Source organism: Girardinichthys multiradiatus, chromosome 22 (genome assembly GCF_021462225.1).
Source record: "Girardinichthys multiradiatus isolate DD_20200921_A chromosome 22, DD_fGirMul_XY1, whole genome shotgun sequence".
Classification (NCBI taxonomy): domain Eukaryota; kingdom Metazoa; phylum Chordata; class Actinopteri; order Cyprinodontiformes; family Goodeidae; genus Girardinichthys; species Girardinichthys multiradiatus.
In genome coordinates, this window is record NC_061814.1 from 12797028 (window position 1) to 12823849 (window position 26822).

At 39.5% G+C, this 26822-nt stretch overlaps 1 protein-coding gene across 2 annotated transcripts; it reads left to right on the plus strand.

The window, feature by feature from the left end:
- Positions 1–2305: 2305 nt before the first annotated feature.
- Positions 2306–10632, plus strand: LOC124859647. Of its 2 annotated transcripts, none has more exons than XM_047352543.1 (6): positions 2306–2597; positions 3020–3142; positions 5432–5496; positions 5626–5735; positions 5853–7177; positions 9733–10632. In XM_047352543.1, exons 1-6 carry the CDS (start codon positions 2450–2452, stop codon positions 9843–9845), a joined length of 1884 nt encoding a protein of 627 aa, XP_047208499.1. In that variant the 5' UTR covers positions 2306–2449; the 3' UTR covers positions 9846–10632. The 2 variants fall into 2 exon arrangements, with proteins under 2 accessions (XP_047208499.1, XP_047208500.1); XM_047352544.1 differs by having other exon boundaries at positions 2488–2608.
- The last annotated feature ends 16190 nt before the right edge of the window (positions 10633–26822 follow it).

A 26822-nucleotide genomic window follows, 5' to 3' on the forward strand; every position in this document is an offset into this window, starting at 1 on the left:
ATGAAAATGTAACATTCATATATTTTAGATTCATTGCACACTAACTGAAATATTTCAGGTCTTTTATTGTCTTAATACGGATGATTTTGGCATACAGCTCATGAAAACCCAAAATTCCTATCTCAGAAAATTAGCATATCATTAAAAGGGTCTCTAAACGAGCTATGAACCTAATCATCTGAATCAACGAGTTAACTCTAAACACCTGCAAAAGATTCCTGAGGCTTTTAAAACTCCCAGCCTGGTTCATCACTCAAAACCCCAATCATGGGTAAGACTGCCGACCTGACTGCTGTTCAGAAGGCCACTATTGACACCCTCAAGCAAGAGGGTAAGACACAGAAATAAATTTCTGAACAAATAGGCTGTTCCCAGAGTGCTGTATCAAGGCACCTCAGTGGGAAGTCTGTGGGAAGGAAAAAGTGTGGCAGAAAACGCTGCACAACGAGAAGAGGTGACCGGACCCTGAGGAAGATTGTGGAGAAGGGCCGATTCCAGACCTTGGGGGACCTGCGGAAGCAGTGGACTGAGTCTGGAGTAGAAACATCCAGAGCCACCGTGCACAGGTGTGAGCAGGAAATGGGCTACAGGTGCCGCATTCCCCAGGTCAAGCCACTTTTGAACCAGAAACAGCGGCAGAAGCGCCTGACCTGGGCTACAGAGAAGCAGCACTGGACTGTTGCTCAGTGGTCCAAAGTACTTTTTTTGGATGAAAGCAAATTCTGCATGTCATTCAGAAATCAAGGTGCCAGAGTCTGGAGGAAGACTGGGGAGAAGGAAATGCCAAAATGCCAGAAGTCCAGTGTCAAGTACCCACAGTCAGTGATGGTCTGGGCTGCCGTGTCAGCTGTTGGTGTTGGTCCACTGTGTTTTATCAAGGGCAGGGTCAATGCAGCTAGCTATCAGGAGATTTTGGAGCACTTCATGCTTCCATCTGCTGAAAAGCTTTATGGAGATGAAGATTTCATTTTTCTGCATGACCTGGCACCTGCTCACAGTGCCAAAACCACTGGTAAATGGTTTACTGACCATGGTATCACTGTGCTCAATTGGCCTGCCAACTCTCCTGACCTGAACCCCATAGAGAATCTGTGGGACATTGTGAAGAGAACGTTGAGAGACTCAAGACCCAACACTCTGGATGAGCTAAAGGCCGCTATCGAAGCATCCTGGGCCTCCATAAGACCTCAGCAGTGCCACAGGCTGATTGCCTCCATGCCACGCCACATTGAAGCAGTCATTTCTGCCAAAGGATTCCCGTCCAAGTATTGAGTGCATAACTGTACATGATTATTTGAAGGTTGACGTTTTTTGTATTAAAAACACTTTTCTTTTATTGGTCGGATGAAATATGCTAATTTTGTGAGATAGGAATTTTGGGTTTTCATGAGCTGTATGCCAAAATCATCCGTATTAAGACAATAAAAGACCTGAAATATTTCAGTTAGTGTGCAATGAATCTAAAATATATGAATGTTACATTTTCATCATGACATTATGGAAAATAATGAACTTTATCACAATATGCTAATATTTTGAGAAGGACCTGTATTTCTAAAACTGATAAAAAGACAAGAGGGAATCAAATCAATGATGTTCTAAAGAGACAGGCAGCAACAGGGAAGGAACTTCAGCAATTTCCACAAGTGACAATCTCATGTGTTCTCTGTATTTCGAAACAGAGTTGCAGAAGACCTGTCTTCCAAAGAAACTACAAAAATATTTGAGGAACTTCTTTATGGCAGAGTGGGCAAATATTGTCAAAAAGCAGTAGCTTGCTGATGGATTGCTGCCAAAGATTGAATGCTGAAAGAAAATCAAAACATTCTTCAACAAAGCATTAGATGTGCACACTTAAGGCAATTTTAACAGTGCAATTTTACACTTCTAAAGGGCTATGTCTTTTGAAAGCCACTGTATACGTACCAAGCGTTTCGTACGTACCAAGGGGCATACTTAATTTTTTACATAGTTTTTCATTTTGACTTCTTGTTTATTTCGTATATGGTGACATTATTGTATGTGGTTTTGTGTACTTAAAGTTAGATTAAAATAATTTTAGAAAATGGTAAGCAATAGATAATCTATACAATACATAGAACCCCAGAACTGGCTTTTTTTTTTTTTATACTGGCTGTAGCTCGAAGCACAAAACTTACTGACATAGTAATAATAACATGTAAAATAAATGAAAAACTTTACCCTTTTAGTTCATGCGTCAAATGAGCGCCATGTTTCCTCCAGAGTGTCACAGTACGGGTCTATTCGACACAGGTTTTCACAGCTGAGAGTCAAAACCTAATCGGTATCCGTAGATTGCTGACGTCACGCGCAAATAACATGGTGGCTCGCTTCGAATGAATGAGTGAAATCGATTCCAACAAAACAGAAATTTTACGAACATAACACAGAAAAATGGTAACCGGGGCTGTTGCTGTTACGGTGAACCATGGCAGAGCCGGGGACAGACGCTGCTGCTGGCTGCCCTGAGTTCTCTGAGCTGTGGAGGAAGATCTCTGAGGGTGACCACAGCAAAAGACAGAGCAGGAGAGGCGCAGAGCAGATGGCCGTCACAGCAACAGCACCGGGGTGGAAGGGTGAGCACTAGGTTCGGTTAAATGAAAATTAGTTCTGCTGCCTTCAGGTTAAAGCTGCCATGTGACGAACTGAATACATCAGCAAAAAAAAAAAAAAAAAAAAAAAAGATCCAGTCGCCTATTTCAGAAAGGTCCTAAATCAAAGTTCTAACTTTAATCCAGTTAAAATAATGCACGGGATAAGACATAAGTAGTTAATGTGCAGATGCAAACAGCAGTCATTAGTTGGTAAGCTTCAGTAATAGCGGTTGCTGCATAAGACCACATCCTTCTATAAATAAATAAATGAATATGCTGTAATAATGCATTTTTGTCAGATTGTTTTAAATTGGATCCCCATTTTTAGGTTTCAGGTAACATTTTCACAGCCTTGTAGCAACGTTGATACACCGTTGTGTAACATTTAGATCCTGTTTGCACAGGTCTGCAGAGTCCTCGGTTCAGAGGCGGCAGCAGATTCCCTGGCTCCAATAATGCAGAGTCTCCCGGAGATGTTGAGGCTTCACAGGACATTTTCTGGGACGGTGCATCCCCAACTCAGACGGGTGAGAAATCCATGATGTTCCTGTGTCAGTATCTCTGTAGGCTTGCAGCTGTACAAGTACAGCTCCAAAATATAGAATATTGTGGAAAAAGTTCAATATTTTTCGTCACTCGATTCAGTAGGTGAAAGTCATTTATAGGTTTGTTCCACACTGAGTGAAACACATCAAGCCTTTATTTCTTGTTACTTGATGATTATGGCTTACAGATACTTACAGAAACGTAGTCTCAGTAAATATAAATATTAGATAAGATCAATTAAAATTATGTTTTAAACAGACATGCCAGGCTTCTGAAAAGTATTTTCATTTCTATGCACTTTTGGCTGGGGCTCCTTTTGCATGAATTACTGCATCGTTGCGGCATGGCATGGAGGGGATTAGCCTGTGGTTCTGCTGAGGTGTAATGGAAGCCCAGGTTGCTTTGATAGCAACCTTCAGATCATCTGCATATTTGGTTCTGGTGTCGATTAGCTTCCTCTTGACAATACCCCAAAGATTCTCTGGGATTCAGGCCAGGTCAGTTTGCTGTCCAGTCAAGCACAGTAACACCATGGCCACTGAACCAGCTTTTGGCAGTGTGGGCAGGTACCGAGTCCTCCTGGAAAATAAAATCAGCATCTCCATAAAACATGTCAGCAGAAGGATGCACGAAGTGCTCTAAAATGTCCTGTTAGATGGCTGTGCTGACTGTGGACGTCAGAAAACCCAGTGGACCAACACCAGCAGATGATACGGTACCCCAAATCCACTGTGAAATCCATTGTGATGTTTCCACTGACTGTGGAAACGTCACACTGGACTTCAAGCTAAATGGATTATGTGCCTCTCCACTCCTCCTTCAGACTCTGGGACCTTGATTTCCAAACGAAATGGAAACTTTACCTTCATCTGTAAACATGTCATTGGACCATTGAGCAGCAGTCCAGTTCTTCTTCTCCTTAGCCCAGGTAAGACACTTCTGGTGTTGTCTCTGGTTCAGGAGTTGCTTCACAAGAGCAATGCGACATTTGTAGCCCATGTGTAGGATTTGTCTGTGCGTAACGGCTCTTGATGTGGTGTCTCCATCCTCAGTCCATTCCTTCTGAAGCTCTCCCAAATTCTTGGATGGATTTTCTTTAACAATTGTCTTAAGGCTGCAGTTATCCCTGTTGTTGGTGCACCATTCCCTACAGCACTTTTTCCTTCCACTCAACTTTCCACATAATATGCTGTGATACAGCACTCTGTAAACAACCAGCTCCTTTACCAATTACCTTTTCTGGCTGACCCTCCTTATCGAGGGTGTCAGTGACTGTTTCCTCAGCATCTTTCCAGTCAGTCTTTCCCATGATTGTGTAGCCTACTGACACAGACTGAGAGACCATAATAGGCTCAGGAAACCTTTGGATGTGGCTTGAGTTAATCAGCTACTTCGGTTGTGATACCATGACTTAACTATATTTAATGTGGAATGAATCTATATAAAAAAGAAGTTTCACTTTCTAAAATGACAAAAAACGTTGAGCTTTTTCGTGATACTCTAATCTTTGAGGCTGTACTTGAATCTGCTACATACAGAGGCTTAACATGAAACAAAATGGCGGTAGAGAACGTTTTTTTGTTTTTACTTAGCCATACAGCACTGTATCACTGTCATGGACACCCTTGGTAAAGATGTGCAAAAGCTTTAAAAACGAATTAATCATGGATTGCAGTAACATGACTTCACACTGTGAACTCCACAGAAGTCCAGCCTTTAATTTTAAGAACATTTATTCAGTGGGTGCGAAAGTCTAAATCATGAAATAACCACGATCCCACGCCTGCTTAAACCCCTAACAATCCCTTTAAAAGACAATGGCATTAAAAAAAATGTTTGCCCCCTGACAAATTTCTTGTTTTGACTTTTGTTCCACATAAATGTTTCACCTCATCAAAAAAGGTAAATATAAGGCAAAGATGACCTGAGTAAATACAAAAGGTGCTGTTCAAAGGACATTTATTATCAGGGGTAAAATGAATTGACAGCAAGGGTGCTGATAAGTGTGGTATCAGTGATTTTGTTACAAAAATTATTGGTTGGATCCTTCTACTTTTTCTATTAATGTGAGGATGTTCTGCTGCATATAAAGACATTTATTGAAAGTGTTTTACACCTCTTTAGTATAGGTGGCAGGAAGTGTGGAGGGTGCTGTATCAGTCAATGATTATTTACCTAAAAGTACTTTGGGGATGGAGGGTCACTGAACAGCTCAGCATATATCTGTTTTATATCATATTATTGTTTCTACCCTCCTCTCATCCTTTTAGGTTCCGGAAACATGAACACCAGAGCTGTGGAAATCTCTGAAATTGTTAACCGCATCGCTCCAAAGGTCAGTTGTTTTATCATCATCTTCATCGCTGGATTCATCATCAGCCCGAAACACTTATCAAACAAAAACAGAGCACTTTAAATGTACATTCTGAGATTAATTTTTTTTAGAAACTTGTGTCTTTCATAGAATATAAAACCCAAAGTGACTGAATCCTCATTGCTACACTGGATCGACGATGGTGCCATGCCTTGCACTCCTGATATTCCGAAGCCACGAGTCAGGAAAAGGTCTTCTCGGTCTGTAACCCAGCAGCACTCTCCGCTTTATACATTCCTTCCTAGAAGTCCCAAATGCTGTTTTTACCCTCAGAACCTAATTCTTCTTACTGTTTAATAATTGTTTCGCCCAAACAGACAGAGCAGTGTGGAGGACCTCATGAAACTTGCCAAACAGTTTGATAAAAACATGCAGCAAGACGAGGAGACTTCAGTCAAGCTAAATACTGTCACCTGTAAACTTCATGAATCTATAAACGCCTCTGAAAACAACTTGAAGGACCCAAAGTGTCCGTCCTCTTCAGAGCAGGCGGAGGCAGAGCTGCGCGCGCTGTTTGACTCGTCCACTCAAGGAGTCAGTGGCAGGTTGAGCGAGGACTCTGTCTCTTCACAGGACAGGAAGGACCAACCTGAGACTTTTGCCTTTGCTGTCCTCAAACAGTTAGAGCCCAAACCACCCGAGAAGCACTCTACAGATAATTTAGTCAACTTTGAGGATGACTGGGACAATGATGACCTACTCAATGACTCCTTGATCCTGGCACTGACGCAGGATCCAAATGATCCTCTTGATGTTAATCCTAAGATGTCAGCAAAGTCTCACACAAACACTAAGAAGATAGTGTCTGTTTTCCATCCCACTAAGAACATGGACCCTGCACAAAAGCCTTTCGATAACCTCTGCAAAACTAGCTTCAGTTCGCTCCAGAAACTGTGCCCCAAACCCAAAACTACAAACCGAAGCACTTTCAAGTTGGAACCAAACCCTCACTTCCAGTCCAGACTGGATGAGGAAGCTTCAAAGTCCAGCTTCACTGTTATACAATCCAAATCAAAGGGCACAGAGCAGAGACCCACTATCATAAAGACAATCTCAAATCCCCTACCTGACAAAGTCACTAACAAGGTAACGTTTTTTTCACAGGCTTCTCCAGTTAAAGACATTTCAGATAGTTTATGGGACGATGGTGAAGATGATGTCCTCCTCTACCAGCTATGCGACACTGTGGAGAGGATTTCCAACAGCCAGCTGAAGGAAGCAATTCCAAAACACTGTGAGGAAACACCAAAGGGGCCCATAGAAAGATATCAGAACAGCACAGATCTTCTTCAAGTCAACACAGAATTCTCCGGGAGTTCTGGTGTCAGTGCAAACAGACGATCATCGGGTTCTTTTGTTCGTTCTAACTCTCTACCGGTGACTACCTGTAAAACCGGAGAGTGGAACATTCCTTTGAAAGGTGCTGACCACAAATCGAAAACTTCTCAAAGCTACCCGGGTGGTCAAGTTGGTGTGGAAAAGTTTAAGCACGGTAGAAATTTCTCCAGAGCTTTTCAGGCTGAAAGTGGCAATGTGGACATGAAGCCTCATACAGTGACCACCCGGCTCCCCCAGAACTCCAAGTTCCATAATACACCATTCAAGAGAACTGTGTCTGACGCAGCCATCACAAGCAACAAAGGTAGGATTTCAGAATACAGGTCTTTCTCAAAATATTAGCATATTGTGATAAAGTTCATTATTTTCCATAATGTCATGATGAAAATTTAACATTCATATATTTTAGATTCATTGCACATTAACTGAAATATTTCAGGTCTTTTATTGTCTTAATACGGATGATTTTGGCATACAGCTCATGAAAACCCAAAATTCCTATCTCACAAAATTAGCATATCATTAAAAGGGTCTCTAAACGAGCTATGAACCTAATCATCTGAATCAACGAGTTAACTCTAAACACCTGCAAAAGATTCCTGAGGCCTTTAAAACTCCCAGCCTGGTTCATCACTCAAAACCCCAATCATGGGTAAGACTGCCGACCTGACTGCTGTCCAGAAGGCCACTATTGACACCCTCAAGCAAGAGGGTAAGACACAGAAAGACATTTCTGTACGAATAGGCTGTTCCCAGAGTGCTGTATCAAGGCACCTCAGTGGGAAGTCTGTGGGAAGGAAAAAGTATGGCAGAAAACGCTGCACAACGAGAAGAGGTGACCGGACCCTGAGGAAGATTGTGGAGAAGGGCCGATTCCAGACCTTGGGGGACCTGCAGAAGCAGTGGACTGAGACTGGAGTAGAAACATCCAGAGCCACCGTGTACAGGTGTGTGCAGGAAATGGGCTACAGGTGCCGCATTCCCCAGGTCAAGCCACTTTTGAACCAGAAACAGCGGCAGAAGCGCCTGACCTGGGCTACAGAGAAGCAGCACTGGACTGTTGCTCAGTGGTCCAAAGTACTTTTTTCGGATGAAAGCAAATTCTGCATGTCATTCGGAAATCAAGGTGCCAGAGTCTGGAGGAAGACTGGGGAGAAGGAAATGCCAAAATGCCAGAAGTCCAGTGTCAAGTACCCACAGTCAGTGATGGTCTGTGGTGCCGTGTCAGCTGCTGGTGTTGGTCCACTGTGTTTTATCAAGGGCAGGGTCAATGCAGCTAGCTATCAGGAGATTTTGGAGCACTTCATGCTTCCATCTGCTGAAAAGCTTTATGGAGATGAAGATTTCATTTTTCAGCACGACCTGGCACCTGATCACAGTGCCAAAACCACTGGTAAACGGTTTACTGACCATGGTACCACTGTGCTCAATTGGCCTGCCAACTCTCCTGACCTGAACCCCATAGAGAATCTGTGGGATATTGTGAAGAGAACGTTGAGAGACTCAAGACCCAACACTCTGGATGAGCTAAAGGCCGCTATCGAAGCATCCTGGGCTTCCATAAGACCTCAGCAGTGCCACAGGCTGATTGCCTCCATGCCACGCCGCATTGAAGCAGTCATTTCTGCAAAAGGATTCCCGACCAAGTATTGAGTGCATAACTGTACATGATTATTTGAAGGTTGACGTTTTTTGTAATAAAAACACTTCTTTTATTGGTCGGATGAAATATGCTAATTTTGTGAGATAGGAATTTTGGGTTTTCATGAGCTGTATGCCAAAATCATCCGTATTAAGACAATAAAAGACCTGAAATATTTCAATTAGTGTGCAATGAATCTAAAATATATGAATGTTACATTTTCATCATGATATTATGGAAAATAATGAACTTTATCACAATATGCTAATATTTTGAGAAGGACCTGTATAATGCAAGAGTATTCATACCCCTTAATTTTTGCCATATTTCTGTCGTGTTATAAACAAAACCTTTAGTGCATATTACTGGGATTAAATGCAATAGACCAATACGAAGTAGGACATAATTGTGAGGTGGGAAGAAAATGAGAAAAGTTTTTTCTTAACATTTAAAAATGTGAAAGTGTGGCATTTGCATTCATTACTTTTCAGATCTATCTATACCATCTAGATCTAGAGGTCACCTACAGACTGATATCATGTTCCCATTTTTCTTTCCAAAATAGCTCAAACTCAGTCTGATTGGATGGAAAGGCGTATGTTAAAGTATTCAAGTCTTGTCTCAGATTCTCAGTTGTATATAGGTCTGAAAGGACTTTGACTGGACTATTCTAACATGTGGATATGATTGGATCTACGCTATTCTGTTGTAGCTCTGGCTGCATGTTAAAAGTTGTTGTCCTTCTGGGAGGTGCACCTCCTCCGCCTTCCATGGTAGAATTTCTTCTTCTCGTCGACTATGGTCAGCTTGGATATCCCTGCTGAAGAAAAGCATACCCACAGCATGATGCAGCCACCACCACCACAGAACAGCTGGATTTAGGTGGACTATTTACCATTTTGCTGATGTTTGAATTTAATTGGTTGCACTTGTTTTATTTAGAGTCTCTGAATAAAGGATGCAAGTCACACTTTCTAGATTTTTGTTTGTGAAAGCCATTATTTTCCTTCCACTTTACAAATATGCTCAACTTTATGTTGGACTGTCTCAGAAGACCTCAATAAAGCACATTGAAGTGTGTGGTTGTTCCATGAAAATAGGATAAAATACTTCAGCAAGGCACTGTGGGATTACAAATGTGCCATAATGCCAGTTTTCTTTTGTGTCTTTTGACCTTTTCACATGAATATAACCTTCTGCCCTTTGTTTTGTTCTAGTTTTCGTCACCAGCCAGACCACAGGAAAGTGTTCTGCAGCTGAGATCGAGAGGAAGAAGCAGGAGGCTTTGGCCAGGAGGCGGCTGAGAATGCAAAACGCTTTAAAACCATAGAACTCCTCCATCCTGACTGACAAAAAAACCTTCTGACACCATAACGAGCCACCAGTCAATTTATATCAAACCAGCAGTGGCCTTGTTTAAGAAAACACATTTTATGTTTGTTTTTCAGCTTTGTATAAAGAAGGGTAAGTGTTCATAATTCAGCTTTTTCTTAACTCTGTACCTTACATAGTTCTAGTTAAAGGAAAGCTGCTGATGTAAAATGATTATTACAGTTTATAGACAGCTTTGTTGCACACCTTGTTTGTGATGCAGAGGTCACTAAAACAAGAAGTTCTTATGAGACCCATTTGCAGAAAAAATAATTTAGATTAACTGACAACTGGCCATACTGGTTATCATTTCAGCTTTCTGAACAACCCACTTGGGTCAGTTTCATGTTGATTTTGTTCAGGTTTGAATAGTTGCATCCCGTAGATAAATCTCATTTCATGACAACGTAAGTAAAAAAAATAAATAAAAACGCAGTGTTCAGATAATGGTATCCATCACTTGGTTTATTATGTACAGTAAAAATGTGGAGTTGATTTTTAGTGCATCAGCCTGAATTCCTGAAACTGTTTTTGTTGCATACTTTTTATTGGTCAACCATCAACTTTACCAGAAGTAGAATTTAGAACATCACTGTGACTCTAGAAGAAACACTTTAATCTTAGACATTAGGACTGCACCTTTTGAAAGTGTTTCACAATAAATCAGTTTAACAGAACAAAAATCAATTGATACTGTTTTATTTGTATTTTGAGCTGGAAGGGATTAAAGGCCTCTTTAACCTCTTTGTTTCTGCGAGGATTCCTTCCCAACAGCTGAGTCCCAATAATTCATAACTACTTGCAAAGCTTGTGCTTTGTGGCGATGGCTGCAGTGGAAGTTGGGATCTCCAAGCATGTCCTTAGCAGCTCCCAGTCACTACCACAGTGCCTTGCAAACATATTTGTACTTCATTTATACACTGTTTTTTGTCGAGTCGGAGTAAAGGAAGGAAAATACAAATGTGTCGGCACACTTTCCAGATATTTCTTTATTTGTAAATCATGTTTGATTTACTTCCACCTGACAGTGGTGTTAATTTGTGTTGATTTATCACATAAAATCCCAAAGGAATATAGTGACATTTGTGGAGTTCAAAGCATAAATATTTGTGCAAGGGAACATAACATACATATTTCTACATTTGTTACTGCAGTTTTAAGACAGCAACAGTGTAAACGCATGTTACCACGTGATACCTCACGAAGCAGTTCCCCTGTTTTCATTTCCGCATTTTAAATTTGTGGTCATGTTTTAAAATTTTAAAAGATTAACAGTGGTCATAAAAGGGTTTTTCTTAAAAGCAAGGGTGCTAAAATTGTTTAACAGCAGAAAGTAGAAAATCAAGATATTAATGATGAGATGTATAACTACTGTGAATTCATTTATTAACAAATCTAAATAAAATATTTAAATGCTCTTCAACTGTTTTTGGCCACTGACAGTTAACCGATTTTAAAAACATTTTGAAATAAACCTCTGGAAGCCTTCTAGCAACAAATAACTGAGTTTCCTGACATGAAAGATAGTGAAGTGCTGGCATGGGCTGCCAGGACTGACATTATGTACAGATAAATTATTCCAGCTTAGTGGAAAAAAACACAAGGCCCGCTAATGGGTTTTACATTAAAATTTCAGAAGCTTCTGATTTTGAAATAAAAAAAAAAAAACCTGTCTATTAAGATTCAGTTGAAACATAGCAATATGAAGTGCTGATTCCAGCTTTGGTTATATTATCAGTAGTTATTAATGCATTGCCCCTGGTTAACTGGTAACTAACCCCTGCTAGCAGTGGCAGAGGCTAATCAAAACTGAACTGTGTGGAAAACAGGTAAAGATGCTCTCCAGTCCAGGGACATTTCCTGTAGCTTTTCAAGCTCACGCTGCTTCTCACATATGTTGACATGATGCTGAAAGGCAAAGTAGCCAAAACAGGCCCTCTGTTTTTATGGTGGCCATGTTATATCTCAATAAAGTACTCAAAATCAGGATGTAGTGGGACCTAAACCTTATCTAGCATTGTTCCACCACTTAAAATTAAAAGTTGGCTTGTCTTTTACATAGTCTTAGCCTGAAGTTGTTCTCTTTAAGGGACCAATCTCAAATATATTTGGCTGCTAAAGCTTCCTCATTTGGTTATATATGTTTCTGCCATAGTGGTTGGATGTCTTTAGAGTTTTTAGTTACACTCTTCACACATTGCTTCCAGGTCACCAGACTTTCTTGTCTTGATCAGTAGCTCCTCAGGCGTTCTGAGGGTCTTTCTAAGCTTTTCTTTGGGCTTTAGTTGCTATTTTGCAGTTTCTCTGTCAGGTCATTGTAACTGATGAATGCAAAAACTATCAACAGAAGGACAAAAGAACAAATGTCAGGTCTTTGTATTCCAGTTATATATTTTCCTAATAAGATCATTATCTTATCACAGGAAGTTGTCTTACAATACCCTTCTTACAATCAGCTCATCGATAAGAAAATATAATTCAAAAGTCTCCAAAGGTGTTAGGTTTTTTTGGTTTTTGTTGAGCACGAAATGGAATAAGAAACATAATGGTGCATCCTTACTGTAATAACAGACACAACATGAGAAGGATCTGGTTTGGTTTGTTTTGGCCAACCCCAGGGTGTGTTCGGAACCTCCATTTTTAAAAGCTTCTCTGTAATCAGAATCAGCTTTATTGTCAAATTTGTAGTCAAACAAGAAATTTTACTCCGGAACACTTTGCTCTTAATTATAAAGAATATATTTTTAAATGTACATACATACACAATTGACTTTACAATAGAAGATAATGTGAGATCAGTCCAAGAATGCATGGTGTTGTTCTATAACTCAAGTGTTCATCAGAGAATCAGCCTGTGGGAAGGAACTATGTCTGTGGCGGCTGGTTTTAAAACACAGCGCTCTGTAGCGCCAACTTGAAGGTAAATAAAGGCTAAAAGGCTTGCAGAATGATGCAAGTTAGAGTGTAAAGATCCCAATTTAAATTGGCCCTTGTGGCCTCAAGGTCTGTTATCTGTAGGTTTAACACTGTTTTCTTCCATAGATCAAGATACACTAAAAAGTTACACTTTATCACTTGATGCGTCTCTTAAATTTTAGCTTGTCACCAAAGGCAACAAAACTATGAATAAACACATGGAATTATCTATCAAACAAAAAGTGTGACATTTTTATATGTTAGATTCTTCAACATAGTCCCCCTTTGCTTTAATTACTGTTTTGCTCTCTTGTAATTCGCCCTCTGACCTTCATGAGGTGGTCACCTGAAATGGTTTTCCAAAGAGTCTTAAAGGAACTTCCCAGAGGTTCATTGAGAGATGGCCAAAGGTTAATATTTTAGTCATTCACTGTTTTCATGCCTTCAACGAGAATCTATGTATAATTTTAACATAGTCATAAACATAAAGAAAACCATTAAATGAGAAAGGTGTTCTAAAACTTTTGATCGTTAGTGTATATTTGCTTGGAAATCGAGAACCCCCCCAAAAAACATTTATCTGGAGTTGGACAGTATTTATCAAGTACACTTTAAAAGTTTGCAAAGAGGTGGGAGATGGCTCTTGACATTTGCCTCATAGTGGGTAAGGAGCACTTTCCTTCCAACCCTTGTGGCACTTTTTGGCTCCTATCATTCCAACCTATGTGTATTTCGGAGCTGCTGACAGGTCAAGTAGTCATCATGGCCTTATTTCACAAACACTTAAATCTGTTTTCAACAAGTTCCTGTTCTAAACATATTGTGAATGTCATGCATCACCTCTCTGTGGAGAATATTATTGTTATTACATAGGAGGGATTATTTTAATATGAGGGCTAATTTGTCTTCTGGCCGCTTATCATTATACTCACCTGCTGTGCCGTGTTTCAGGGGAGGACAATGTCTGTCTTTGTAATTCCAGGAGAATCCCTCACTGTTCCTCCCACACCACTATTCCCATTCCATTACATGCCGGTTAGAGTTCCCAGGTGTGTGTTAGAGAGAGACGGGTGGTCCGCAGGTGTGTGTATTTGATTATTTATTCCTCCCTGCCCTATCTGTTTCCCCTCGCCAACCATAGTCTGATTGTAAATCACATGGCAGGGCAATTTGGCAACAGCATAAAGGCTCCCGGTTTTTATGACTATGATTATGGTTATGATGATGACTAGTATTTATCTCAACTATCTGATGAAACCCCTAGCTAAAGCTAACAGGTGTTGAGCAGGTACAATATCACACTTGCTGAAGGATCCCTGTGATGTTGCCATGAGCAGAGTGAAATTTTAGGCGGCAAACAGAATAAAGGCCTGTTTCAGTGCGCTCTCGTCACACGGAGCAATTTCTGATTATTGGATAGGAGTAGAGAGCAAACGTTGTCCTTTGTGGAAAAAAGAATGATTTATGGCTGTTTGTCAAGCATACGGCAGTAATTGCCGCAGTTACAATTATGTCACCATGGCACCTGTTAAAACTGTCTATTCTTGTGTGGATGTTTTCGTTTTCAGCAAGGAGAGTTTGCAGCTTGAACTTTATTTGTGAAGACGTTAAATGGCGTCACGAATGGGCCTCGGAGAGGTCTGGGAGCAATTTGGGGATAAATGGGAGCATGTGATAGGCAGATTTGTGTTGTATTACCTGATATACAAAGAAAACAACGAAGATTTTCTCAAACAAATGATGGAAGCAGTCTTTTCAGCAAGTACAATAAATCTACTGAAATGTGGTTTAATAATGTGACTGAGTAGACAAGATGATGGTTTTTGGAAATTTGCTCTGGGTAAACAAAAGTACTCTATTATTTTACTTTCACTCTGAAAATATTTTTATATACTGTATATATAAAAATCACAAAACTTAAAATTGTGTCTGTTGGAATCCTGATTCATCACAACTCAGAACTAACAGCTCTCTACTGATGACGGGTATTTAGAAAAAGAAAACACTAGAGGTTTTTTTTTTTTTTTTTTCAAGTGGACTCAATTAATGTACAGGGTTAGGGCTACATAAACAAACAATATACAAAAAACAAATATCTGCTGTTAGATTTACATTTTTGGTTTGCTCAGTATTCATACAGGACTGGTTGTACATCCAGACAGCCACTTCTACTTATCTGAGATGAGGTCCTGGAGGGAAACTTGGACCTCCCTCTCATGGCAGTCTGTAGCTCATTCTAGTGGCTTGCAAAGTGTTCTAAGGCCAGAAGGAAAATATAGTTCCGATAGAGGGTTCTGGGTATTCTGTAGGGTCTCTGCTCTGTTGGACATGTACAGAAAACTCCCAGGGAGGGTCGTTCGAGGAGGCATTCGGATCAGATATCTGAAGCATTTCAATTGAGTCCTTTTGATGTGGCGCTATGCTAAACCTTTGCCTGAGTGAAGAAGCTCTTCACTTTATTGCTATGGCGGAGGTCAGCCACACTATTAAGGAAGCCTATTTCGGCCTTTTGTATCCAGGATTTCGTTACTTAGTCACTGGATCCTGTCCTGTCATGACCATAGACAGAATGGTAAATTGACAATAACAGACCAGAACAACGCTTGCCTTACAGTGGACAAGGCTCCAATCCATCTGTTTCTGTTCCATACCATCACTCTTTAACAAGACATCAAGATACTTAAACTCCTTCACTTGAAAAAGAGATCGATCCCTGACTGAGAGGGAGCAAAGCAGCTTTTAATCAGAAGTTCTCTGGTTTAATCCCAAACTTACTCATTCCTTAAACTAAAGAATTGTTAGGGAAGAAACAGAACATAAACAGAGCCCTATGAGTTTCTAACTTGTTACTCAAGTCGAACAGATGTGCTGTTTTCAACCAGTCAATCAGTTCCAATCAATTTATTGTAATTTTGCTGTATAAAAAATATAATACAACAGAATCTTTTTTCAAGTTCTTCAGTGGATAAACCAGGCTGTTTCTGAAAAAGAAAGCTTAATATTTTTTTCTTTTAACTTTTTTAAAGAAATAATTCTTCTCTGATCAATGTATTTTATTGTGATTTAATGTGATAGACCAACACAAAGTTTTGGATAGTTAGAAAATTGTGAAGTTGTACATCAACCTGAATATCCCCAGATTGAACCATGCAGCATCATGATGCCACCACCTTTTGTTCAGCAGTGATGTGGAAATTGGTCATAGCTAGTGGGAAGATGAATGGTGCTGAAAACAGGGCAAGACTGGAAGAAAACCTTTTAGAGGCCAAAAAAACACTTGGAACTGGGTTGGAGTTTTACCTTCTAGCAGGAGGCCAATCCTAAACACACAGAAAGAACTACAGTGGAGTGGTTCAGGTCAAAGCATGTTCATCTCTTAGAATAATGAAGTCAAAATCCAGACCTAAATGTAACCGAGGATCTTTGTCAACACTTAAAACATAGATTCAGTAGTGTTGAGTTTCATTTGTAAAACTTGTTGAAAACCATGCATTCTTTTTCTACTACTTCACAAATTAATGTGGAAGGTTTTTTTTCCTCTCAGATAATGTTTATCTGCATAAGGCCTGAAACTTCCTCTTTTGTACTCCACTTGTCCACACATTGAGTAACGTGCTGCCTGATTTGACCAAAAATGAGCTGACAAATCTGACAAAATCAAAAGAAGACCTGGACATTTTTTAATAAGTTCAACTTTATAAAAGTATAGGAACGTTTGACTACTTGGAGAAATTAGTGTTGGTTTCAGCCTGCACAGTACTGCATTTAATGGCAATCATAATGCTCTGCAACAAATTTATTAGGAAACACACCCAGGAAACCTGAGCTCAAGAACTAGCTTTATTTCAGCTTTTATTCCTTTTTTTCTGCTGCTTTCATTTATGTATCCCAGCATATAATTCACATTGCAGAGCTGAGTACTAATTCACAGTTGCAAACTACTGTGCTGGATTATTTAAGACTTTTGAGAAGACATTTTGAGGCTGAAGTTTCCCGAGACATCTGCTGTTCCTATAAAAGAAAACAAAGCAAAAATAAAGAATGTTTAAAGCACTGACCAGCCAATAGAGATAACTCCTGTAATTGCTTCCCCATACTGAGACACTGCTGAAGAAATAAACACAGTTGTGCAGGTCTCCAAGATTACTTTCCCAGAATATGACTAAAACACACAACAAAAATATGTGTACTTTTTTTTATTGCATGTCATTAGTACTTTTTTTTATAGTGAGTTGAATGGTTCTTCTTATCCCAAGCATTTCATTGCATTTTTAACTGTATTAAACGGCATATGACAAATAAACCAATGAAAAGCATCATTGTGTTTTTTTCACCTTTTCTTACTCTTTAACTTTGGCTCCCTTATCAGTGTGTCTATCTGCACCATTTCTTCCTCAGACACACACAAACATGCTGATGGGAGGAGGTTTAGCAGAACTGTGGCTGCAGCCTGTCAGCAGCGTTAATGACCTGTGAAGAGTTTCACAGTGCGTGTCATTAGCTAGCTTTAGATTTGTTTCAGCAGCACTTTATCTGAGGCCTTCATTCATGGGCCCCCAGGTATGACTGCCGTCCTGCTAGGGGAGTCTAAATTTCAACAGAGATGACTAAAGGAAGGCCCACAAGTGGGGTACTGAGCATGTTGAGAAAAGGACAGTTTATTTGGGACATATTTGTGTTTTTGTTGACTCTCTTTCACATTTCTTTTACATTTTGGCCATAAACTTCAGTATACTTCTTACGATATATGTTATTGACCAACACAAAGTAACACGTAATTGTGAAGTGGAAGGAAAGTGATAATAAAAAAAAAAATCTTTTGTAAATAAAATCTGAAAGGTGTGCCATATATTTTTATTCAGCCTCCTATACTCTGACACCCCTATATAAAAAACTATGTACCCAACTACCTGGTCCCCAGTAACTCTTGTTGTGGAAAATTTAAATTTCTCTCCTGCTTTGATAAGAAAATTCCATTACACTCTGGAAGAGCTGCAGAGATCCGTTGCTCCAGTGGGAGACTCGTTCAACAAGACAATTTGTCATGCACTCCACAAATCTGCACTTTGTGGTCTGTTGTGCAGTTTAACATAATCATGTGAACGTCACAGACACCATGGGAAAGAGAGTGCACCAGTCCGATGAGTCCAAAAGGAGACCTTTTGTACACGATATGTGTGGAGGAAAACTAACAACACACATCGCCAGAAACACACCATAAGGTGAAACATGGTGGCGGCAGCATCATGCTGTGGGGATGCTTTTCTCCACCTGGAAGAGGGAAGTTGTTCAGAGTTGATGAGAAGATAAATGTGGCTAAAATCTGTTCACATTGAGGTTTGTGGTAATAATGTGACAAAATATGAGGAGGTTCAAGGGAAAAGATTACTTTTGAAAGCCGCTGCATTTCATGGAAATTTATAGTAATCAGCTTTAATCTGTAAACCTATTTTGCTCTTAAAAAATGGGACTTTATAAGAACTGTAGGGAGTTAAGAAGAAATCCTACAGTTTTAAGATACTATGGCTGGCACCACTGACTGTCTCACTCTCAAAGGGGCCTGTTTGTGTGTTTCAGAGATGTAAAGCCTTAGCAATTGAATTTCCGTTAAATGTTTTTAGTCAGAAGGCAAGATTCTTCTGATTTTATTGCTCACTTTACTCATGTTGCACTTTAGATCGCGTCTTACTAATTTACAGTGAGTTTCACAGTCAAATATATTTCAAATGAAATAAGTCAGGAAAAGGTTGAAATCACCCAGACGTAAAAGTGATAAGGAGTATGGAGGTGTCTAGGAACAAGTCGTTATTACAGACTAGCTCATTGCTTTGGAATGGAGGGAGTAATAGAAACATCTCTGGAAAGATTAATCACTCTGCTGAAAGTTAGGCAATAAACAAAACTTTAAGTCCTTGTATTGTATACTTTTCAAGCCTGGTTTATAGTAATGTTTTATGTTTTTTTAAATCCCATCCAACCCGTATTGAAATCTCAGATCGGCACGCTTTATTAAGCATGCTGATAAGGGTTTACAGGCTTGACTGTGTTTGGAGAAGTGAGACTCTCCTGCACACAGCCAGGGAACATCCCTGCTGCCGCATTCCTCCAGCCTATATCTGCCAACACCTTTTCGCTACAGCGGCTGTGGCCTTTTTCTCCCCAGCCTGTAATAGTCAGCATGGGCTGTAATGGTCTGTTGACAGGTTTAGGCTGAGGTAATTTTGTTGCCAGGCTTTACAGTGAGGTGCCAAATCTCCCCCTCAGGAAAAAGAGAAAAAAAAGCAAGAAGCTGATGCAGAGAAGCAAGCCATCTTCCTGTGGCGCATTCCTTTATTGGCAGATAAACATTTTACATCAGAGCTTTCTCGTGATTTCAGCTCCCCTTTGAAGCACTTGGAGATATGGTATTTGGAAGGTACGTTGTTACTTTCTCGTAAAGCAGCAGCCTTGACATGTAAACTGGGTTCAAAAATGTTAAGTGGTGCTAGCTCCTGTGTGTTGTGCGCTCAGGAGTTAAATAGTTCCCACTGTGCAGAGACACAGTTCATTATTTGCAGCAGGACTGCATAAAGAGAGAGGCCGGCTGAGTGGAACTCCAGCTGCTGGACTGACACACGTTCACACACATATGCAGAGCAGAAACCCTCCGTGGAAAATGCAAAGGAAAGCGAAACTGCAGAGGCCAAGGGGTTTCCTTAGCAATGTGCAAAGCAGATCAACTGTACACTAAGACACAAATGCACCTGTCAGCTGACCATCTCTAACAGGACAGAGGTCTCAAGGGTCCCCAGTCCTACAAATTATCCCACCTACTGCACACACACATGCTACACAGTGGTTGTTGTGACCACTCCAGGATCATGCTGGGCTCTGACTGTGACTGCACACTGATAGTGAACAGCTAATGATATTCAGCCTTTTGCTGTTGTGTCATCTGGCTCTCATTTAGGATAGAGAGGAAGCACTGTTTAAACAGCCTGGATCTGCTGCATGTGTTTATGAATAAGAATGTATGAATTAAAGTAATTCTAAATGCTACATAGCCTGTGAGAAAAACTTTATTTTTCCATTCTATGAATGAAAATTGGACTGCTGTGCTCTTTTACGTCACTGCCATATCCTTTATTTGTATGAAGAATTTTACAATGTATTCAGTGAAGTTAAGATCTTCTTTCTTCATGTGGTAGTGACATACATTATTTGAAATTTTATTTGCCATTAACTTTGTGTTCTCTCTGTTATTTATCTCTATAGAAAGGGCTCATGGCTTAGTGCTTCTGTGTTCTGCCGTGTCTCCTTAGACTGAGCCACTGACTGCGCTATTGCTGCTTTTACCTTTATGTATGATAAAAAGTACACCTGCTCTGTTTTCCTGTGTTTCGCTGTGTCTCCTTCCTGGATTTACCATTCGACAAATTTACCTTCCCCATCATTGTTGTGTACTTTATAGTTTCCCCCCCCCCCCATAGAGAGTTCTCCTAGGTCAGCGGTTTTGTGTTCAGCCGTTCTTCCTTTCTAGACAGAGACATTCATTTTGCTATTGCTGACATTTACATTGTTTACATTCTTTTGCTTTTCTATTACAAGTACTCCTGGCACAGTGTTTGTGTTTTTGGCTGTGTCTCATTAATGGATCAAGCCAGTGATGGAGTTATCACTGCCAATAACTTCATGTTTTGTCTTGTCTGCTTTTAGCTGTGTTTTCTTTAAGAACGAAGCCACTTACAGAGCAATCGTTTCCAATAACTTTGTGTTTTATCTTTTGTTTTCTCACCAACTGAAAGTACTACTGGCCCAGTCCTTCTATTTTCTGTGACTCTTTCCTGTCCATTTAACCTTCAGCAGCAGACGGCCACTCATACTGAGCCTGGTTCTATTGGAGGGTTTCTTCCTCTTTCGCCAAATGCTTGCCCAGGATGAGGGGTTGCTGCGTAGTCAATGACTTGATGATGGGTTGGACTTACCTAAATAAATAACATTGCACCAGTTGACATTTAACAATCAACTGAATTTCACTGTATTGTTTTAGAAATTGGACAAAAGTAGACAGAATGCAATTGGCTCAAAACTGATCTGTGATTGGAACGAACTGGGTTCATTTGAATTTGTACTGATTTCAAAAATTGGATATAAATGGGATCTGTCTGTCTTGGAAAAAGCCTTGAGATGACATTTGTTGTGAATGTTGCTACACGGATAAACTGAACTAAATCGAACAGAATTGAACTGAACTGAATGGAACTGACAGGTTAAAATATGCATTAAAATAATGCTAAAACAAAGTGAATTAACAAATATACTTCAAAAAGGTTGTCTAGAGTCAGAATAAAGCATTTCATACTAAAATGAAGATTGTGGTTGTAAAGAATGAAATCAAGACTTAATAAAATCAAGACATTTACTTTTTACCTGACTTCTTTAATGATACATTTCTCCATTGGTCAGCTTGATAACATTTGACAACAGCATAGCCTTAGTCATGTTATGAAGGATGTGTATATGCACCACTACGGCATTTTTAATCTTTTTCACCTTTCAGCCTCTGAAGGTTGTTTGAGGTACAGTTTAAATTCACCAATTTAGACAAAGATTTTTATTCTGCAGACCCTATCGGCCAAGAAGCCTGATTCAGACAATTGCTTTTTATTAAAAGGTCCACCCTGCTCAATGGAGTGGACAGCTTTTTCTAGGGTCTACGCTCAGGCAATTCATAACCTGTTCAGAAAGGATTTAAGAATCTTGGAAAGAAGATTTTACAGTTTTAAATTGCAACAAAAACTGCAATATTAACACCTAGCAAAAGTTGAATGCTAACTCCAATCCTGAGCCTAAAACAAAACAAATAGAACACATATTTTTTGCTGTCATATTTGCTACCAATAAAACGTGTTAAAACTTTCCTTCAAACAGTGGATAACCTCTTTTTTTTTTCTTTTCACATTTCAACTATTTTTCGAAGGAAAGAATGGCAATGCCTGAAGGAAAAACTTCTCCTCAAAGGCAGTCTGGGAGTCCCCGGTCAAATTACTCGGGCTGTTTCTGAATGCAAATATGTGGTGTAAAATTAAACAAGGCAACTAAAGATGCAAATCAAAAAATCTTGGCGGCCCATTTTGGCATCTGTTGGGAGTGGAGGAAATTAAACATTTCCATCAACATTTAGGCCCTGTGTTTTTTCCTCTGAGAGAAAGGTACTCATTTGTATGATTTTGTTTCCAGACTCGTCTTTGCAAGTTTTACAGAGGGCTGGGGCTCTCTCAACACAATTCAAATGCATGCGTGTATTAACTGAAACCATCCTTTTATTTATAAGATAGGGTATATTGGCTTTTTCACATGTTGTCACATTAAACAACTAAAACACAGTTTATAATATTTTTTTCTGACAAAGATGGGAAAAGTGTAGGATACAGTAGTATTTAACCAATTTGATTCAATACTTAAAACCACATTGTGTGGCAATTAGAGCTGTAGGTCTTTCTGAGACTCTTGACTTCAAACATCTAGAGAGTGAAATCTTTGCTAAATATTTCTACAACGTAGCTGATGCTCAGTTAGAATGGCATTGTTAGCGGAACCAACATTTGTGGCACTAGCCAGTTTGATTTTGTCATTTTTAATCACAAAGGTTTTTACACTCATAAAACCTTTTAATATTTTCTCAGGTTAGAGTCACAACTTTGGTGTATTTAAATGGTCTTTGGTGTTTTGTAGATCTATTTTTCTAGTTAGTGGGTTGGAGACTATGTGCCCTTTTACACCATTTTCCACAGATATTAACATTACGTAGAAGAAAATGTACCAATTTTCTTTTGGCAGAATTCTGATGTTTTTCTCCTTTTAAAAAAAATAAAAACTGAAATAAAATGGTTGTTCCTTATAACTGACAACAAATGTTCTATTGTTTTGTCTTTTTTCAAAAAGTCATGTGACATTTGTGGATCTAAATGTCTTTTATATAGCTGGACTAAGGGCAGAAATAGCACATTGGATTGTAGAGGGCTGCACGGTGGCGCAGTTGGCAGCACTTCATCCTTGTGGCTGGAAGGTCAAAGGTTTGAATACCAGCCTTGGGTCTTTCTGCATGGAGTTTTACAGTTCTCCCTCTGCATGCTTTGGTTCTCTCTGGGTACTCTGGTTCCCCCCACAGACCAAAAACATGACTGTTAGGTTAATTGGACACTCTGAATAGTCCTTAGTTATGAGTGTGTGTGCATGGTCTCTGTGTTGCCCTGTCTAGCTTGTACCCTGCCTCTTGCCCAATGACTGCTGGAGATAGCCACCAGGTTACAGGGGTTACAGTACTCGGTCATAAACCAACAAAATGTATTGCATTTTTGTAAAGTGGAAGGACAAATAAAAACCTGAAAAGAATGTCACCCATTTTTATTTTGTCCCCCTGAAGCAATATTCTGTGGAACCACCTTTTGCTGCAGTTACAGCTGCAAGTCTTTTGGGGTATGTTTCTATAGAAAATGGAATTTAAGCAAACTAGCGTAAGTGCAGTCGGCCGGGATGAATGTTATTTTTCAAGCCTTGCCACTGATTCTCAATTGGATTTATGTCTGGGCTTGACTTGGTCATTCTAACAGATTACATTTTGATCTAAATAATTCCATCTAAGCTCTGGCTGTATGTTTAGGGTTGCTGTTCTGCTGTCAGGTAAACCTCCAGCACAGTCTCAAGTTTTGGTAGTCCCTAAAAAGTTAGTATTTTCCCATAATTGCACTGTATTAAATTTCCCCCATCCTTTGATTAACTCTGAGCAGCCTTCATGTCGCTGTTGAACAAAAGTGTTCCCACAGCATGATGCTGCCACCACCATGCTTTAATGTGGGGAAGGTGTGTCCAGAGTGATATGGAGTTATAGCACACAACAATTTCCATCAAGGCAAATATATTAGTTTTGGTCTCATCTGACCAGAGCAACTTCTTCTTCTTCCCCAGCAAGACTTGTTACAACCTGCAAACTGTACTTCTTATGGCCCTGATCTGCATTCCTTGGTCTTTATGGTGCTATATGTTTACTGTTGTTTTCTAACAAACCCCTCAGGCCTTCACAGAACAGATGTTTTTATATTGAGATTTACTTATACAAATATGGACTACCAATTAGGTGACTTCTGAAGGTTGCTCTAGATTTTACTTAGGGTATCAGAACAAAGGGGGAAAAGGATTCAAATTTTTATTATTTTAACTTTTTTAAATATTGAAATGTGTTTCTTTTGCTTCCTGATTACATGCTACTTTGTTCTGGCTTATTACATAGGATCCCAATAAAATACATTGAAGTCTTTGGTTGTATTGTGACAAAATGTAAAAACGTAGAAGAGGTATGAATACTTTTGGAAGCCACTGCATTTGGCAAATACCTAAAAATGGAAATGACTTAAAGGAGTAATATTGTTAGTATCTGTTCCTTGAGTCTGATTTTTGGGTTAAAAAAACAGCAAAGATTAGGAAATTAGAAGTCTAAATTGACCTCAGAATTGTTCAGATGGCAGCAAAGATGTGTTTCTCATTCTTTTCAGGTTTTATAGGCTGAGATCCACTACGTTCTTGTACAATTTTCAGTACATACCACCCATGTGTGACCTCCACATTGAACTTATGTCTCAGTAATGCTGGAACATGTCTGTCCTGTGTCACACGTGCCACTTTGACATATAAGACTTGTTCACATGCTGCTAAGACTCCTCTGCACCACTGTTCAGCCGCCCACACACAACCCACACTAAAGGTTACCATGCAGGGATTTTAATCTACATGTGAAATGTGCTCCCTTATGTCTCCTCATCTGTTGAGTCAGCAATCTGGCCAATGCTCCACGATTTGGAGAGCCATGCTTTATTGATTGAATGGGTTTTACTTTCCAATGCACCCTTTGGAAAACACCCATCCATCCACATACACACATGCTGGTGACTTTGTTGCAAATGGAGGGTGGGAGAGAGATGAGTGTCAGACCTTGCGTGATGGGTGAACATCAATCATTGCCTGTCAGGCCAGGCCTCGCCTTTACCCCCCCTTCCTCCTCCACCTCCTCTTCCTTTCTTTATGCTTCACTGATCAGCCTTTGTTTTCAATAGTGTGTGTGTGTGTGTGTCTGGAGAATGCAGCCTAACTACAAAGACAGGACGCGGGCAGTTTGCAGGTGTTATTGCTCTCAACTGCCAATTAAATTTGTCTTTTAATGTCATACTTCCATGTCAACGCAAATACCATGCATCATAATACATTTTTACCTGCGAGAGGCATTAGAAAAATACGGTGTCCGACAGGTGCAAACGTGCAGCAAATGGCTGAACTTGCCACAAAAGGCGAATTGCAAACACATAAATGATGCAGACTCTAAAACACACATGCTGCAAAAGAAAAATGCTGCAATCACCAAAAATAGACAGAATTGAAAAGAAAAATGCTGCAAATACCAAAAACAACAGCAAGTAAAAAGCTGCAAGTTCGCTCCACAAAACGGAAGTGCATCAAACCTACCTATATTACCTACGTAAACAATCTACTGTTCTATAAAACTGTAATAGGTTACGGCCACTTGACATGAAGGAGAATGTATAGTTTTACTGTGGGTCTGGTGCCTTAAGACTTGGTGGTGAACTTCACCTAGTGGTCTAATGCATTTAAATTTTGTGGAATGAGCTAAAAACGTTTTTTGAGCTGTGGGTCATTTCCTTCACCTGTGTTTCTATTAGCAAGCCTACTGTGTTCAAGATGGATTTTAGACAGGGATGTAACAAGATCTCATCACGATAATTTCTGTCAAAGTCAAGTCTTTGTCATGAAGTGATATCTAGTTGCTGTTTTAGTTTAAGTTATTGTTATCAGAATCAGCTTTATTGCCAAGTTCATACATACAAACAAGAAATTTGACTCCGGTACACTTTGCTCTTTGGTTTTGTTTTTGCATTAAAGAATATACATATATACAATATACACATATATAATAAAAAGGTGCATTTGCAACATCTGTATGCTGTTGTTTTGTACTCTATTGAATGTTCATCAGAGAAACAGCCTGGGGGAAGAAACTGTCTCTGTGGCGGCTGGTTTTAGTGAACAGTGCTCTGTAGCGGCGGCCTGAAGGTAAAGCCCAGATATGAAGGTAAATGCTTTAAGCTGGCTACCCTGTACAGCTAGAAAGTTACATATCTTCCTTCTCCTACAAAAGGTCGGGGCCCCAACTTTGTGGTTGTTAAGTGAAAGCCCAAAATAATCAAAAAATTTATTTTGTAAGCTTAATGTGCTGGAATACCACCAAAATTATACTGAAAAACATTAAAGAAAAGAGGCGCAGCAGCAGACAGGCTGAAGTAACACGACCAAATCCAATTACTTGTGTTTTTTATTATGGTGTTGAAAACGTATAAAGAAAACTGATGTCATATTATTGTTTAACTTCTCTGCCATGATGTCAGAGCATTCAAAACTCACAATCACATTTGTTTTACTTTTTTGTTCTTTCATTGTGCCAAACACCCCCAATTTTCCATTAACACTCATTTAAACCATAGGCTCTACTTTCCTCCAAAATGGGGCTGGCCATTGTTCAAGCTTAAAGTACATAAATGTCTAAATTCATCGATCTGTGTAGGAGACTCTTATTTTGAAGTAGACAGGAAGTAGTTCTTGAGTTGTTGTCTGGTTGTGTTTATAAAGACTGCTGACAACAATTGGTTACAATAGCATCAAACTGCCCATCTGTCATTAGAGTGACAAACAAAATAAGAACTATGTGTAAACACTGTAAGAACATTGCAACTGGCTAGCCATTAGCTGCTAATGATGCTAAAACTGGCATCTGCTTTGTAGCTTCTTATTGAGGCTAAATTAAAGGGCTTTTCATATTTTTTTTAAGAAATCTGGACTGCAGTTGTGCTTCCTTATATGGAACTTAAAATACTTAGTGTAGCCAAATCTAAACTGAGTACTTCTACAGTGAATAAAGATTCTTTAAAAGTCAGGTTGACATTTATCTCTTTATTATATTAGAGAAATACAAGAA